Source organism: Magallana gigas, chromosome 4 (assembly GCF_963853765.1).
Source record: "Magallana gigas chromosome 4, xbMagGiga1.1, whole genome shotgun sequence".
Classification (NCBI taxonomy): domain Eukaryota; kingdom Metazoa; phylum Mollusca; class Bivalvia; order Ostreida; family Ostreidae; genus Magallana; species Magallana gigas.
In genome coordinates, this window is record NC_088856.1 from 5,127,914 (window position 1) to 5,143,737 (window position 15,824).

General features: G+C 32.3%; 2 protein-coding genes across 2 annotated transcripts; both read right to left on the bottom strand.

Moving 5' to 3' along the window:
• Window positions 1-4,588: 4,588 nt before the first annotated feature.
• LOC105346482 (GTPase IMAP family member 7) lies at window positions 4,589-6,061 on the bottom strand. The gene is made up of 2 exons (XM_011455053.4): window positions 5,905-6,061; window positions 4,589-5,821 (listed from the first exon to the last, which is right to left on the bottom strand). The coding sequence occupies exons 1-2, from the start codon at window positions 5,945-5,947 to the stop codon at window positions 4,692-4,694; spliced, it is 1,173 nt and encodes a 390-aa protein (XP_011453355.3). The 5' UTR covers window positions 5,948-6,061; the 3' UTR covers window positions 4,589-4,691.
• A 1,069-nt stretch (window positions 6,062-7,130) lies between these two features.
• Window positions 7,131-15,325, bottom strand: LOC105346483 (D-amino-acid oxidase). The gene is made up of 11 exons (XM_011455054.4): window positions 14,950-15,325; window positions 13,907-14,107; window positions 13,445-13,559; window positions 12,897-12,973; window positions 11,893-11,958; window positions 11,742-11,796; window positions 11,501-11,602; window positions 10,055-10,128; window positions 9,643-9,760; window positions 8,957-9,052; window positions 7,131-8,778 (listed from the first exon to the last, which is right to left on the bottom strand). Exons 2-11 carry the CDS (start codon window positions 14,101-14,103, stop codon window positions 8,665-8,667), a joined length of 1,014 nt encoding a protein of 337 aa, XP_011453356.3. The 5' UTR covers window positions 14,104-14,107; window positions 14,950-15,325; the 3' UTR covers window positions 7,131-8,664.
• Between the last annotated feature and the right edge of the window lie 499 nt (window positions 15,326-15,824).

Consider the following 15,824-nt stretch of genomic DNA (forward strand, 5'->3'; position numbering starts at 1 on the left):
TTCCACGTTGTGTTGTATTTTTATTATTATTCTAAAAAAAAACTGCAATTACATGTTACATAATATCATATAATAATAAGAATTAATGTTAATAATATTTACATTGTAAATCTATCATCGGCTATGTATTCGGTAATTTTATTTATCTAGTTTAATTAAATGAATATATGTTTTGATATTGATATAACGTCATTTGTTTATATGATAATACATGTACGTGACATATTAACATATTTTGGTTGTCTTACTATTACAGGCAAAAACGAGCTGCAAAATACCAATATTTCATATTTTGATGTGTATAATTTCTTCATATAAATAGAAAGATTGTAACTCTGTATATATATATATATATATATATATATATATATATATATATATATATATATATATATATATATATATATATATATATACATATAATATATATTTAATTATATATTTTTCAATTCCTGTGCCTGGTTTGTTTTTGATAGCACATCAGTTATATCCCTGAAAAATATATGCAATTTACAAAAATACTATTATTATTTTGATATGTAACTACATACATTGAAATGTTTTTATGTGCATATTATTTGTTACATAACCTAATTATACAACTAGAGAGTATATATATATATATATATATATATATATATATATATATATATATATATATATATATATATATATATATATATATATATATGGGCTTTGTCTGTTTCCTAATCTTTATTAAATTTATTCGATAAAATATTTTAAACTAATAAAGAATATAACAATGAAGTTGTGTTTTTCTCTACACTATCTATATTTTGTTATGTTGTTATCAGAGGGATGAATACTCGTACTTACAATATAAACAAAAATATTAGACAGTACCATTTGCGCGAACCCCAACAGGATGGTTGTTAATAAGAATCTAAAACAGTATAAACTATAATCTAAGGTAAATGACATCATTTGTTAATCTAAATATATCACATACTTATAAAATATACAGAAAACAGGATACAAGTCAAGTTAAGTTTATTCCCTCAAATCAAATATTTTGGTACAAGAGGAACATATACATGATTACAGATTAAACATCATTACAAATCGTCTATATATACATATTCAAACAGGAAAAGAATAGAAAAGAATACAAAAATACACCAGGGAGATTTTTTATGTGCATATATTTTGTGTTAGCGTTATTTATTGCAGTGGGTAAGCTATTTTACAACATCTCTGCCTAGTTGATAAAACCTGTGTAAAGTTTACATATGACCATGCTAATAACAAATTAATAATATTTACATTGTAAATCTAATTGCTTTAAAGTTTCAAATGGAGCGCATATGCTAAAATATATAGCCATATAACAGATAGGTACAATAGTATATATATTTATATGAACCAATTGACCTTACAGATTGTGTTGCGCTGGTCTATATTCTAGTATTCGTCGAGAGCAGTCGCGGATTTAAAGTTATTTATTTCCGTATGTTTCATTATGCCGTCTAAAACTTCAATGTTCATATTAATTGCAATTTTATAAATTCTAGATATCTGAGCTAAAATGTTCAAATTCTCTCTTTTCTGTTTCAATGGATAAATAGCCTTTTAAACCTTGAATTGAACTTTGTTTTTCTAGTATATGTAAGAAAGACTCTTGATGCAATATAAAGATGGTGTTAAAAATGTTTCGAAAAAAGAAACAAATTGAGATGTTACTTTTTCTAGAAACTGAATAAATATGTTCATCTTGGTAGAAAAACCTTAAAATAGCTTTGTTATTTTAAAAATTATTTTAAAAAGCAATCAAAATGAAAAAAAAAGAATTTGACAGTTTTCAGCTTAAATCGTTGCCATGCTCGTTTAAAATGTCTGTTTTTGGCAAATATTCAACAAGGAATAATATAATGATTAATATATAGCTCTCATACATAATAAAAATGTTTTGTATGCACTCTGTTTAAGAAGATTTAAAATTGTCCCCTATTTATACATACAAGAAAGAATACAATATTAACGTCAAAAGTATTTGTCAAGGGTTTGCATTTATACGTTAAAGAGTTGAATATTGTAGAAAGCAAACTAATCTATCAAAAGGACAACATTGACAGTTGGACAGTTTTTCAGAAGTGTTAAGATTTATTTTATATTCAAGACGGTCCTGGAAGTTTTCGGCAGAACACGGATAAAAACTCGCCGATAAGTACTTAGCGATTGATGAATCGATTCTCCAGGGAATAGTACACTATAGATATATAAAGGCGCATAGTCACGATCTTGGTCAAATTTTAATTTTCTGTTTTTATATTAATTACAATGCTTTATGGATGCACTTCTAATGATCAAATGAAATTTGAGAGTAACTCGTGGAGTTATAAGAAAATACAGATCCCACAATTTTTGTCATGAAGACAAAGTGCCCTGGTTTTTTTTTTAACATAAGCTCAATATACCAGTAAAAATCTTTGTCGGGCCGATTTGTCTATTTTTTTTTTATCTTAAGCATATATAAAACAGTTCCTAATGTTAAACACATTCATTTAGGTCTTGAACTGGAATTTTCACCTCATGAAAAATTCAAAATGTAAACAAACGCTTTGTTTAGATACCAAAGTATTGTAAGCTCTGTAACTCGCTTATAACTCAACGAAAAACAATAAAAAATTTGTTGCCTATTATTAAATTCTTAAAAATAATTTTAACCAAAATCGTGACCATGCCCCTTTGAAAGACGGATAAGGTCTTCCTCCAAGTTATAATTATGTAGTGTAGATTTTCCTTATATAGTTGGACTTGTTTCCTGTGAAGTAGATACATATTAATTTGAAGAACATTCTACTCTAAAGCTACAGCTAAGAACAGCATCCACTCAATATGTACCATATTCACAGCAAAATGTGCCACATATGCTTCACATATGTTGAGATCAAACATATGTATCAACATGTGCATCAAATGTGAATTATTCGTGATTTCTCAACACATGTTAACACACACAAACATTTCGGAAGCGATTTCTTCTTTATTTGAGTGATTCATCATGCGAGGTAAACGAATATAGGCTAAAATAAAAGAAAAACCTGCTTTTAATTCACGTATTGTACATAGTTTTCCATGCGTGACGATAGTACTCTAACGATTAGTTGCATTTCAGAGATTGCCTGTAAGTGGAGGTAGTAGGTCATAGGTCAAAATTGTACTGAGAATGTCAATTGTTTACGTTCAAATTAATTGTTATGGACATTTTATTTCTTGTTATTTGTGTAAGTATCTTTCAAACATGCAACAATATTGGAGAATAACTGCTATTACAAGTGCTAATGGGCAACCAGTTTTCTTAACTTTTAAGTTCCAAACAGTTTTGTTCTGATTTTCGAAGAACGTGCATTGCGATTAACCCCCCATGCCTCTTGAATGAAAACAATAACCACAAGAAGCTTGATTATGAGATAATTAGTTACTTATCTCGCAGTTATGAAACCTATACATGTAATAAGATTGCCAAGAAACTGGTCGAAAAATTTAAATTTAATTTCTTCGTTCCAAATATTTTTCGAAATTGCAGCCTGCCATTTAAAAAAAAAATAAACCCAATATACACAAACGCGATATAATTCTTTCAAATCTAATAAGTTAAAATGATATATATTATAATTTACATCTTTATTAACTTATCTTGCTACGGTCTCACCATCGATAGCCAAGGTTTTTGAGGTGGCATAGTTTCGCATGAATTTGGGAGAATCTGGGGTTTGAATGATTATTTGATGGGTATATATTGCTGGAATATTTACTGCATTCAGTTTGTGGAGAAAGGAGGTCATGTCCATTTCATTAATATAAGACACTTAAGTATTGGTAGCAATTTTCAAAAGCTATGGAATGAAAATGCAATACTGTGGCCAACGACATGTGGTTGACTAATCAAAAGTTGGGAATTTTTTCCTGGATTGTGATTGTGGTTTACTTAAACTATCCGACCAATCCAATAAATGCAAAACATATTTGATTTAATCGACTGTTAATTCGTACTGTTTAAATACGAGTGTCTCTAACACGCATAGCTCAAAACCCTAATTTTTCTAGTCTTTCTGTTTGAGCCTTCATGATACATGTAGCATGCAATGGTTCAGTTAGCAAGACTTAGTACACCTGATTGAGTATATATCAACAGAGGCATGCACTCATATATTAGAAATTTACCGGTCTTACATCCTTCGAATGATTTCGATGTACACCATTAAAATGTTTTGAATTGCCACCTGGAGGTTTCTAGACCCAGGAAAGGAAGGGAGTTTCTTTTTTCAACTTGTTGATATCAATGGCTATAGAGATTACCATTTTGCACCAGTGGTTAAAAAACGCCATCTTTCATCATTTGGCTGATTTATAAATGCTGGGAGATCACGTGAAGAAAAAATAATACCAACTTTTTATGGCGCGATATGTCAAGGGTTCGTGAGGAGCACCCGTGCCTAGCAAAGATAGGAGAGTCTTGAAATGTGTAATATCTATATAAGTGCTGATCGAATTACTCTTTGATCATGGATCGTGTTCGACTGATTCAGTAAGTCCGAAAAGCAAATGAAAAAATTTATACAATTAATGAAGATTTGCAAATCTTTAATTAAAAACAAAAGTTATAAACAATATCAAATGTCAAGGCATTTCGTACATTCTAACACCCAAGGCTGGAGATGCTACGGAAATTACAGCAACAGCAACCCAATAATTCCTGTTAGCAAATGTTTACCTAGAGCAAGAATTCCCCGAGAAACCTTGGAACTCAGACAGCTGTTCCTCCTTGAAACCTCTTTTCGCGCCATTGATCTTGGATTTCCTTTAACATGTCTTCTTGTCAATCGCTCTTTCAGTTTAGCTATTTCCTCTCGCTGTTTTTCAATCAAACGTAGGTCGGATGATTTTATTTTTTCAACCTCTTTGTTAAGATAGCTTATTTCCTGCTCTTTTTGTAAGGCAGCTGTAGAAAAATTAGATTTGGATGAACGCGTAGATGTGCGTTGAACCTCTACGCTTTTCCTTGACGTTGTTTCGAGTTCCCGAAGACGTCTTTCAATATCCTTCAATCGCCAAGTTTTAGATTTAAGTTCTTTTTCCAGATGTTCCTCTCGGATTCTTAAAACGCTTAGTTCATTCTCATTCTTTCTTTGATCATTTTTTATTTCTTCTTCTCTCGTCTTCATTATTTTTTCAGCCTCTGTGTATAAGGTGTTCGAATAGAAACTAATGTTTCCGTTTTGCTCAATAATCTTTCCCACTTCAAAAAGCAAAGTTTCGACTTGTTTTGACGAGTTCAAGCCATCTGCAGTGTTATCAATCCAACACACTCTCCATCGGCACTTGTTTAAAAACGTTCGAAAATTTGGCGACACGTTCGAGAGGTACTTCGATGGCGTGGTGTGGCGTTTCAGATCATCGTATCGTGTGAACACCACTATCATGTAATCAAATACCCGCTCCCCGAAATGCTCGACAAACTGCTTGATCGAATCTTCTTCCTCGGCAGTGAATCTCGAGAGTGCGTTAAAGACATAGATAAATACGTGAGGACCCGGAGCAGAGAGGGCCAAACAACGCGTCACTTCTGTCATGATGACGTCATTGGATGTCGACGTATCAAAGGAGCCAGGGGTGTCCACAATACTCAAGTGACGGCCAAACTGACACGTTTCGACGAACTGACAGGTTTTGGTAACAGAAGACTCCGAAACATGAGAACCAAACACCTCTCTTCCACAAAGAGTGTTTCCCGTAGAACTTTTCCCAGATCCCGTTTTCCCCAAAAGAACGATCCGATATTCTTCTGTATGTTCGTCATCTGAAAACAACTTTCAGTTCTGAATAAAATGATACGCTAAATCTATATGGGAAAGCAACAACGAATACAGACTTAAATATTACCCCTTTTTGCGCCAGACGTTTCATCATGCGGTTCAAAATCCATTTCTAGCTATATTTTCCTTGTTTATCCCTCTTATAAGGAATCTTCACTAGAGGATACTTCATTGTCAGTCATTAATATTATGTCTTTTAATTTCCTTGTTTGAATGGAAACGCATGCTCTATTAGTTATTTTTAGAAAAGGATGTTTTTGTAAAAACCAGCAATCGATCACGTGGAAGCTGTTCTTCCGAGTTATAACATTGATTTAACAAAAATAGTAACACGTTTATAAAATTAAATTAATAAGTTCGATTAAACCAAAAATGTAGATGTTGTGTAAAATTAAAAAAACAAATAATCACAAAATATAAATGTGACGTTTACTATTTGCTAAAAAACGTCACAATTGCCTCATTGAGTTTGTTACATGAAATGACGGTGGTTTTCATATTATGACGTGTTCATTCCATTTGAAGAAGCATTTCTTGGTATAATTTGGTTATTTTTTTAAAATAGTATAACACTTTTTGGCATTATGGTTTGGTTATTCGTGTGTTGATACTCTCTATCTTTATAATCATAACTAATTTAAAGGGGCGTGGTCACTTTTTCGGTCAAATTTCATTCATTTTTATATTTTTTTTGTTTACAATGCTTTAGGAATGTATTTCTAGTAATCAACTAAAATTCAGTGTCAGACGTAGAGTAATAAGCAAGATACAGAGCTCACAATTCTTCGTCATGTAAACAAGGCTCGTACCCTGTTAATGTTTGAATTGGTTCAATATGACAATTAATTTAAATGTACTTTTTCCAGCTGATTTTTCTATCTATTTAACGTATTTTAGCATTCATAAACAGTAACTGTTCCCTAGCGTCTGTTACATTCATTTTAGGCCAGTATCTTGCTTAAAACACAACAAATGACACTCGATCTGTGGCTGCATATTAGAAAGGCTTCCTGAAGAACTGTAAACATTATAACAAGAAAAATAATTTTCGACCAAAATCGTGACTATGTCCCTATAAGAGGATTAAAGAAAATAACACGAGTTGTGTTAAAATAGTTTTCAAGTTTAATTTAACAACCAATAATATATAATTGGGATTATTTCTGAACTTGATTTGCCATCAACGTCAAGACCTCCAAACAAATTTGATCCACATTTAATATTCTCACGAAAGGGCACAGGGCAAGTTTTTTGGCCTTCTTATGAATAATCAATAAATTGACTTCAATATAAATATCTTTATTTATCATATAAATATAACTAGTAAATACAACTTAACAAATTGCATGATGACATGATGTATAACAATCAGTAATAATGCATAAACAAGTAAAAATCTGACTTATATCAAACATAACATTCTGTGTCGATCTTTCAAAATAATACTAACACACACATTTGTATTTACCAAATATGCAGCAGTTATTCTATCTCCCATAATAATTGTAAATTAGTGCACTAACATTGCTACTAATGAAATGTAAATCAGTACACTAAAATTGGTACTAATGAAATGTAAATCAGTACACTAAAAGTGATAATAATGAACTGTAAATCAGTACACTAAAATTGGTACTATAAATGAACTGTAAATCAGTACACTAACATTAGTACTAATGAACTGTAAATCAGTACACTAACATTAATGATAGTGAACTGTAAATCAGACAATCAGTACACTAAAATTGGTACTACATGTAATAAAATGTAAATCAGTACACTAACATTGGAACTAATGAACTGTAAATCAGTACACTAACATTGAACATAATGAACTGTAAATCAGTACACTAATATTGGTACTAATGAACTATAAATAAGTACACTAACATAAGTACTCATGAACTGTAAATCAGTACTCTAACATTGTTAGTAATGAACTGTAAATTAGTACTGATAATAAAATGTAAATCAGTACACCAACATTAATAATAACGAACTGTAAATCAGTACACTAACATTGATAATGATAAACTGTAAATCAGTACACTAATATTAATGATAATGAATTATAAATCAGTACACTAATATTAATGATAATGAATTATAAATCAGTACACTTACATTGTTAGTAATGAACTGTAAATCAGTACACTAACATTGATGATTTAAATCAGTACACTAATATTAATGATAATGAATTATAAATCAGTACACTAATATTAATGATAATGAATATAAATCAGTACACTAATATTGTTAGTAATGAACTGTAAATAAGTACACTAACATTGATGATAATGAAATGTAAATCAGTATATTAACAATAATAATAATGAACTGTAAATCAGTACACTAACATCAATAATAATAAACTGTAAATCATCACACTAACATTAGTATGAATGAACTGTAAAACAGTACACTAACATTGGTACTAATGAACAGTAAATCAGTACCTTAACATTAATATTAATGAAGTGTAAATGAGTACACTAACATTGGTACTCATGAACTGTAAATCAGTACACAAACCTTAGTACTAATGAAATGTAAATCAGTACACTAACATTGTTAGTAATGAACTGTAAATCAGTACACTAACATTAAAAATAATGAACTGTAAATCAGTACACTAACATTGGTACTCATGAACTGTAAATCGGTACACAAACATTAGTACTCATGAACTATAAATCAGTACACTAACATTTATAATAATGAACTGTAAATCAGTACACTAACATTAGTTATGAACTGTAAATCAGTACACTACCATTAATCATAATTAACTGTAAATCAGTACACTAAAATTGGTACTGGTAAACTACAACCTTGCTTTGCGTGACTTGAGAAGATCCAGTACTAGATTTGTGGCGTCTTCGGCACATCCCCAGAAAAGAGTCAGACCAGACCCACCATGTCCGTAGTTATGGACAATCTGAGTGTAGAATATTATTTCATGGAATAAAGGAACCAAGCACACAGAAACTGACGGAACGACTCCACAAACACACAATAAATCGTACAAAGAACGGGTTGAAAGACAAAACGGACAGCTGGATCCATTTAACAGAAACGCAGAAAGACAGACAGATAGTTCTCTTTAAACCTCATACCTTTGCTTTTAACCCCGCCGTGACCTTGTCAATCTCTAACCGTAACGTCTCCCTATAGGGGCGGAGTCCTGCCCAAGTACCCTGTACTTTACTGTCCTGATCAAATAGACATAAAGATAAGTAATCGGCATGATAGAAGTGATCGCTTTTCTTGTTGTTTTACATCCTATTTAGAAATTTTCATTATATGGACTCAAAGAGTAAACACGTATGCAACTGTCATATCGTAAATGTTGAATTAATTTACTAGTTGTGAGCTAAAACAAAGACAATAGCATACAAGTATTGTAAATTTGTATTAACGTCCACTCATTTGAAGCTGTCATTTAATAGTGGTGACGGATCAGTACGAACAACATACTGTATGCAAGGAAATATTAACCCCTGTTTTATTTTAGCCCCTTTTCGCCATCGTTGTCAGCGGGCGAATGCAAGGCTAGGAAAATTCTAATTTCTCAAATTATCTCTCTTTAACTGTGTCTGGGCGAATTCAAAACGGGTCGAAACTTTTTACAAGTGCAGAAGGGCGAAATTACATGGGGCGAAAATAAAGCTATACATACATTAGTTTCCATTTGGATTTAAATACGAACTACACTTGTTTTAATTTACACATATTAAACTACCGTTAAACTCGAACAATTGTTATAAAGACAGTGTAATACAGCAGTTATGCTGATTTATACCCTTAAACTCGGCATTAACTTCAGACATCTTTCCCTAATTCCGTCAATGTCCGCTTGGTTATCCTCGGTGCTGTTGTTTCCGTCCTGAGAGGTTCCGCCCAACACGACACTATTTACCCTAAAAGTCGAAATTTATCAGACACTACAACTATGAATCATTGTATAACAAATCATTGTTGATATCAAATTAATGAGTGAAAAAAAAAGAAAATTCCAGAAATATTCAGTTACTATCATAGTAATGTCAGAAAAGTTTACACATAATATTTTTGTACATTTGCGTTTGGAGTGAAATATATTTATGTACGACGGATGTTTTACGTTCCCTAAAAAGTGGGTTAAATTGGAATTTGCTATTATTCTATTTTTCTTGGTATTTTTTTTTAGCCTTGTTACTTTATTTTAAGCATACCCTGGTAAAATGTACGTGACGTCATCGCTTTTATCTATGTCTATGTAGAAATGCTTAATCCACGGTGCCTTAACCTGAAATGGTAAATGGTGACAGAAAGTCATGTATACTAAACTGAGTGTTGGATATAAATATCATAATCAACTGATTCTGACTTACAGCCAGGAAGCTGTACGAGTATGGTAATGTTTTAAAAAGTCAGAGCCTGTTCCCGCCCTTTTCCTTTTTATCATTACCATGGGAAGTGTCATAGGTCTTTGTCTTTCCCATTAAAGATCAACTTCCCTTTTCCGATCTATCTTATTTGGGTCTCGTATATGGTTATATTTATGCCATGTTTTTATTTCTGTCAAGATTCTCCGTATTCGCTACTTTCCTGTGTACTAATCCGTCATGAAATGGAATGCGCTGTCCTATAATTCCAACCCATGCATTTAACGGGTTTTGGTATATAATCAATTAATTAAACCTGACGTTGGTTTCTTACTTTGGTAACCTTTGTCGCATTGCTCATTGCTAAATCTGTACAATCATACTCGGCATTTTAAACAGTAAATAAAACAAATGGGTACTCTGATTTGATACAGATTTTTGTATAATCAAATCTGATTTGGATGGCGAGCGCCTCTATATCCGACACTTAGTCTAGTGTATTGCGCAATTATTTTGATTTAACAATACAGTTACTATTACATAATACATATTTATCCTCTGTATACCGGAACCTTATGATCTACGTTCACACAGACTTGCTTGCTACATGTAGCATTTGACGGAAATAAATAACATGTCTAGACTTCGTGGTTATTGTAAATAAAACATGCTTGGGGATGTGGTCTAAGCTTTGAATATTCGATCATTCAAGTTACAAGGTTACAGATAATACATAATTGGAATTTAAACTAATATGTTTAGAATTATGACAACGTTGAATGATATAGCGAAAAATTACACAGATATAATACAGCAAATATCCTATTAATATCAGTTTCATATCTTAGTTTTGTTTTACTTAAAAATCAAAAAAAGTAACAACCACAAAAAACAAAAAGCAAAACAAAAAAGACCCAGAAAGTCTTTCCATATATTTATATTAATATATGATTAATATTTTCCTTTTATTGTATGATATAATGTGATCGAAATTGAAATTATTGATTTTATACAAAATAGTTGGCTGTTGAAATCACGTGATTCTATTAGATCAACAATGATCAAAGAAATAAAAAAGAAGAAATCAAAAGGATGATATGTCATATCTATATATCACCCTACAAAAATTTATTCTTCATCATGATGTAATTTTAATTAGGAAAAAAAGCAAAATGATTAATCTGGCTTATTTTTGTTTTAAAATATAATTATCGGGATGTAATTTATAGGATAAAAAGTGATGATTCATCTGGGTTTTTTTCTTATTGGGTAGGGAACATATTCTGTACTTACCCTTATAACCTGGCCTCGTTTTGGTTTTATCGTTGCGTCATCGAGTAATTCAGCAGCGCCAAGACCGGAACAGTTAACTATGACGTCATAAGAAGAATCAATCTACAATTACAGAGGGTATATATAATAGTGATAAAAACAGACAGAATAAGGTCAAAGGCAGGTACAGAGTTGTTATTTTAGATAAGTACATGAGGGATAGTCAACCCCCCTTTTTTTAAAATGAATAACAGATTTATACCTCTTGCAGAGATTTTAATTTTTTGGCAATTACAAACCCTCCCTGTTCTCTGAATCTGAAATTACAAAAAAGTTCTTTTATTAATACGACATTGTCTCATCTACAGATTGTGTGCTGTTGTTAATAAAACTCAGGCATAAATTACACTTACTTCCTCAGAAATGATGACAACAGACTAGGAACGTCAATAGTGAAAGCTGTGTAGAATACCCCGAACCTATTGGAATGAATAGAGCATAGTATCAATTTCCTACTTACTTACCGTTACAAGTTAAGGTGTTTGCATATAGAAAAAAAGTATTTTAATCCATTGAGTTAAGACCTACAGCACATCTACAATCAAACGGTATCATATTATACATTACACCAATTCTGAACGTGAAAAGGCCACTAACTGCAATATTCAAAATTTTCCCGACGAGTTTTATACCAGATTACTACTGATCTAAATAATAATTATAAACATGTACGTTTAAATATATTTGGAATCATTTATTTTCCCCCTCTATTGCATTCTCTGTAGGTATTGGTCACAAATTGAAATTCTTTCCAGTTTTGGAAAACTGTCATATTGTAAGTTTTAAATTTAGATGATTTGAATACAAAAGTAACAGTATGACAAGTTCTCGTGTCGTACATTTTGTGTTTACACGCAACCAGTTAAAATTCACATTATGACAAAATCATGCACTGAAACAAAGATCTCTTGTTGGTCATTACGCAAAACGCCTTGCGTATTCGGGGCCAGTTAGTATATAAGGAATATAAGGAATCATTATTTGAATATTATGAGGTGATAATTTTGGTCGGGGCGTGATCAAATCCAATAAAGCCCGAAGGGCTTTATGATAGATTTGATCACGCCCCGACCGAAATTATCACCTCATAATATTCGAAGGGCTTTATGATAGATTTGATCACGCCCCGACCGAAATTATCACCTCATAATATTCAAAGAAAGATTCCTTATTACTTATATTTATATAATTTTAGGCCATCGTACGATTAAATATTCAAATATAAATAAACAAACCCCGCTGGCGCCTCAATTTGGCGTCATTTGTATTATGGGTTATATAATACAAAATCGATACGTAGTGTTATCACAGGCAAAGACACTGGATAATGTAAATATATACTATTGACTTCACCTACTCTCTGCCGGGGTAATCTTTCAGTTCTTCTTTGCCCAGACGTCTGAACCCTACAACATTTTTACTCCAAGGAGGCTCCTAAAACACAGTATGAAAGTGGGCCGTGACAATGCAAGATTTTTTTTAATAAGACAACCCTGAAATACCAGTTGATAACCTCTTGCATCCGTTATAAACCATTTCCGTTTAAACTAGACCTTTTAATTTTATCTGAAAGTTATCTATTTCACAACGTAACAAAAAGATTCAAGGTCTAAGAAATGATTTTAGAACCATTTTGACAGGAGCTTGGACTTTGGATTGTTGTATCAAACAGCAATATGACATAGACCTGTCTATTTCAGTGCTGAGCTATGGATTTTTGAAATCAACAGGATTTGTCTTGCTTTTGAGCTTATACTACGCAATCTATGTATATTTCACTTGAAACCAGCAATATTATGAACTTGTTTTGATGCAAATTAAAAGTTAAAAGATAGTTACTAATCCTACTGAAATTCCAAGGTCTTGTTAAAATGGCTATAAAACTGAATGGTGTTGAACATTTACGTTCTTCATCTCTTGGCAAAAGTTAAAACCGGAAATTAGCTGGACGCCATATTGGTAAGCAGCTTCCGAGTGAAACATGTCCCATAGATACCTGTAAGTCTGCAGGGCCCACCGACTGAAATAACAGGAACAACAATTCCTCAAGTTTGACAAACAGTTCATAGTTAAATACGATTTTGATAAATATAAAAAATGTCATCCAAACACAGTTGGCACACGTACGTTAGAAACGTTTTCTCTCTAGCAATGTTAAATTTAGTACTATAAGAAAAAAAAAGCGCGACGTCTTTTCACCATCTTCGCTTCTTTTCACAAATATCACGAAAATGTACATTTTCGATAATTTTTAGAGGTGTTTACCAGGCACTTTTATTTTGCATTTTGCGTGGTAGTAATTTGCACAACTGACACAAAGATATAACTTTTCATATAATCTTTCATACATATGTGCTAAATACTTGCGTGACGATTTCCTTCTGTTTGTCCGGTACAATGAAAGGTGTCCATAAACCTGCGGACCCGTCAGATGTGGTGCTGGGAGAAAATTTTTCGGCAATGATTGTGACGTCACAGTTCTGTATCCGGTTTTGTATACAAAGCGCTGTGGAGAGTCCGGTCGCCCCGGCGCCTACCACGGCAACCCGGAAGTTCCGATCCATTGCACTGAGTACACAATAATGAATGAATGAATGCAATTATAAACAATAATGATATGAGGTATAGCATCTAGCCAAAGCGTCAATATTCATGAAACGATTTACCGATGACCCTTCTGGCAAAATTCAGCGCTTATTGCCTTTTTTGAATTTTCATAAGCACTGAATGCTTATTTTTGGATGTCTTCGTTGGTCCTATGGCACACCAAGCGGTGCAGACAAATTGAATACCGCACATTAGCGCGGTATTCAATTTGTCAGTACCTTGTGTGTCATAGGACCGACGACATCCAAAATTAAGCATTCGATGCTTATATTTATATTTTCATATTTATGTTTATTTTTATGAAATATTATTTATCGCCTCTGTAAAGCCATTATTTACGCTCTTAGTCAGGGATATGAAACATACATAGAATATTATTTAGATAGCATCAGCGACAAAAAATGCAGTGCCAGAAACTTTGTGGAGAAAAATCTTTTTTATTACGGAGTAGAAATATATTAATTATTGTTTTTCAAAAGTACATATCAAATTGGTTATGTAAGATTCAAAGTCTCATTTAATCGTACAAAAATAAATATACTCAACACACGTGGTTACGTTTATATTTGTGCTCACGGCGCATGAATTTGCTAAGTGTATTCATTTAAGCAATAAAATGCTTTCTTTGGTGATTCATTCGGGATATGAAGGTAGCGACATTGCAGAGAAAATACATAACCCGCGTTAGCGTTATAGTTCGTTATTGGGCGGATCAAAGATCTCATTTTAATTACTAGATTGACATGTAGGTCCTTTAAACTTTCAATGTGCTTTATATTATGATCGACCCCCTGGTCACTCACCTGGCCAGTAATAGCTAAAAATCCTCACTAGAAGATCAAGGTCACATATGTTGAACCACAAAATCTAAATGTTATTCCACACTGTTAAATACGGGAACATCACGTAAGTTGTATTGTCATGCAGAATATCCATGCACTTATGTTTGACCATGTCCTGTTCACATCCGAAAGAGTTCAATTATTTGTCAATATTTAGCTCCACAGATTATGCAAACTGCCGAACACATGTTGTGTAAATAATTCACAGTGGGTAAAATAAAAAAGCACGTACGCATTGACATTCCTCTAATCCGTGACCTTCTCTACACCACGCTTGTTCAACAATTCTTGTTACGCAGTTAGAGTCATCTGCAATAGCCTAGATACTGGAAAGATTCTATTGATCGAGCAACTCATAGAAGGGCCAGATTAACTGAACAGTTCCGGTAACTTTTGAGATTTATGTACGCGTTAACGTGTGAACAATTTGTTTTATTTTCTACCTTTTAAAACTGTATAATGAGACACACGATCCTGTCTTCATCATGACTTTTTTTCTATCTTTCAAATCTCTATCTAATCCATTAACATGTCCCAAAGCGAAAAAGTCTCATAAATTTTACGAGATCATAATTTTGATTTATTCACACTCGTTTCTCAATGGCAATATTTTTTTTAAACTGTCAAGCTTGACGAAGTCATAATTGTAGATAGGTTTTTTAAAAAAAAATGTTGCACGTACATACATGTATAATGTACATCAAGTATGTGATAATGTGTTGGAATTATGAAATAAAACAAAGTTACATAGCCTCCATCCTTTTCAGATCAAAATGGATCCTCTCGAATAATGCGTCATCTCTGAGTTCCATGGTTCTTTAGGATATATGTTGTGC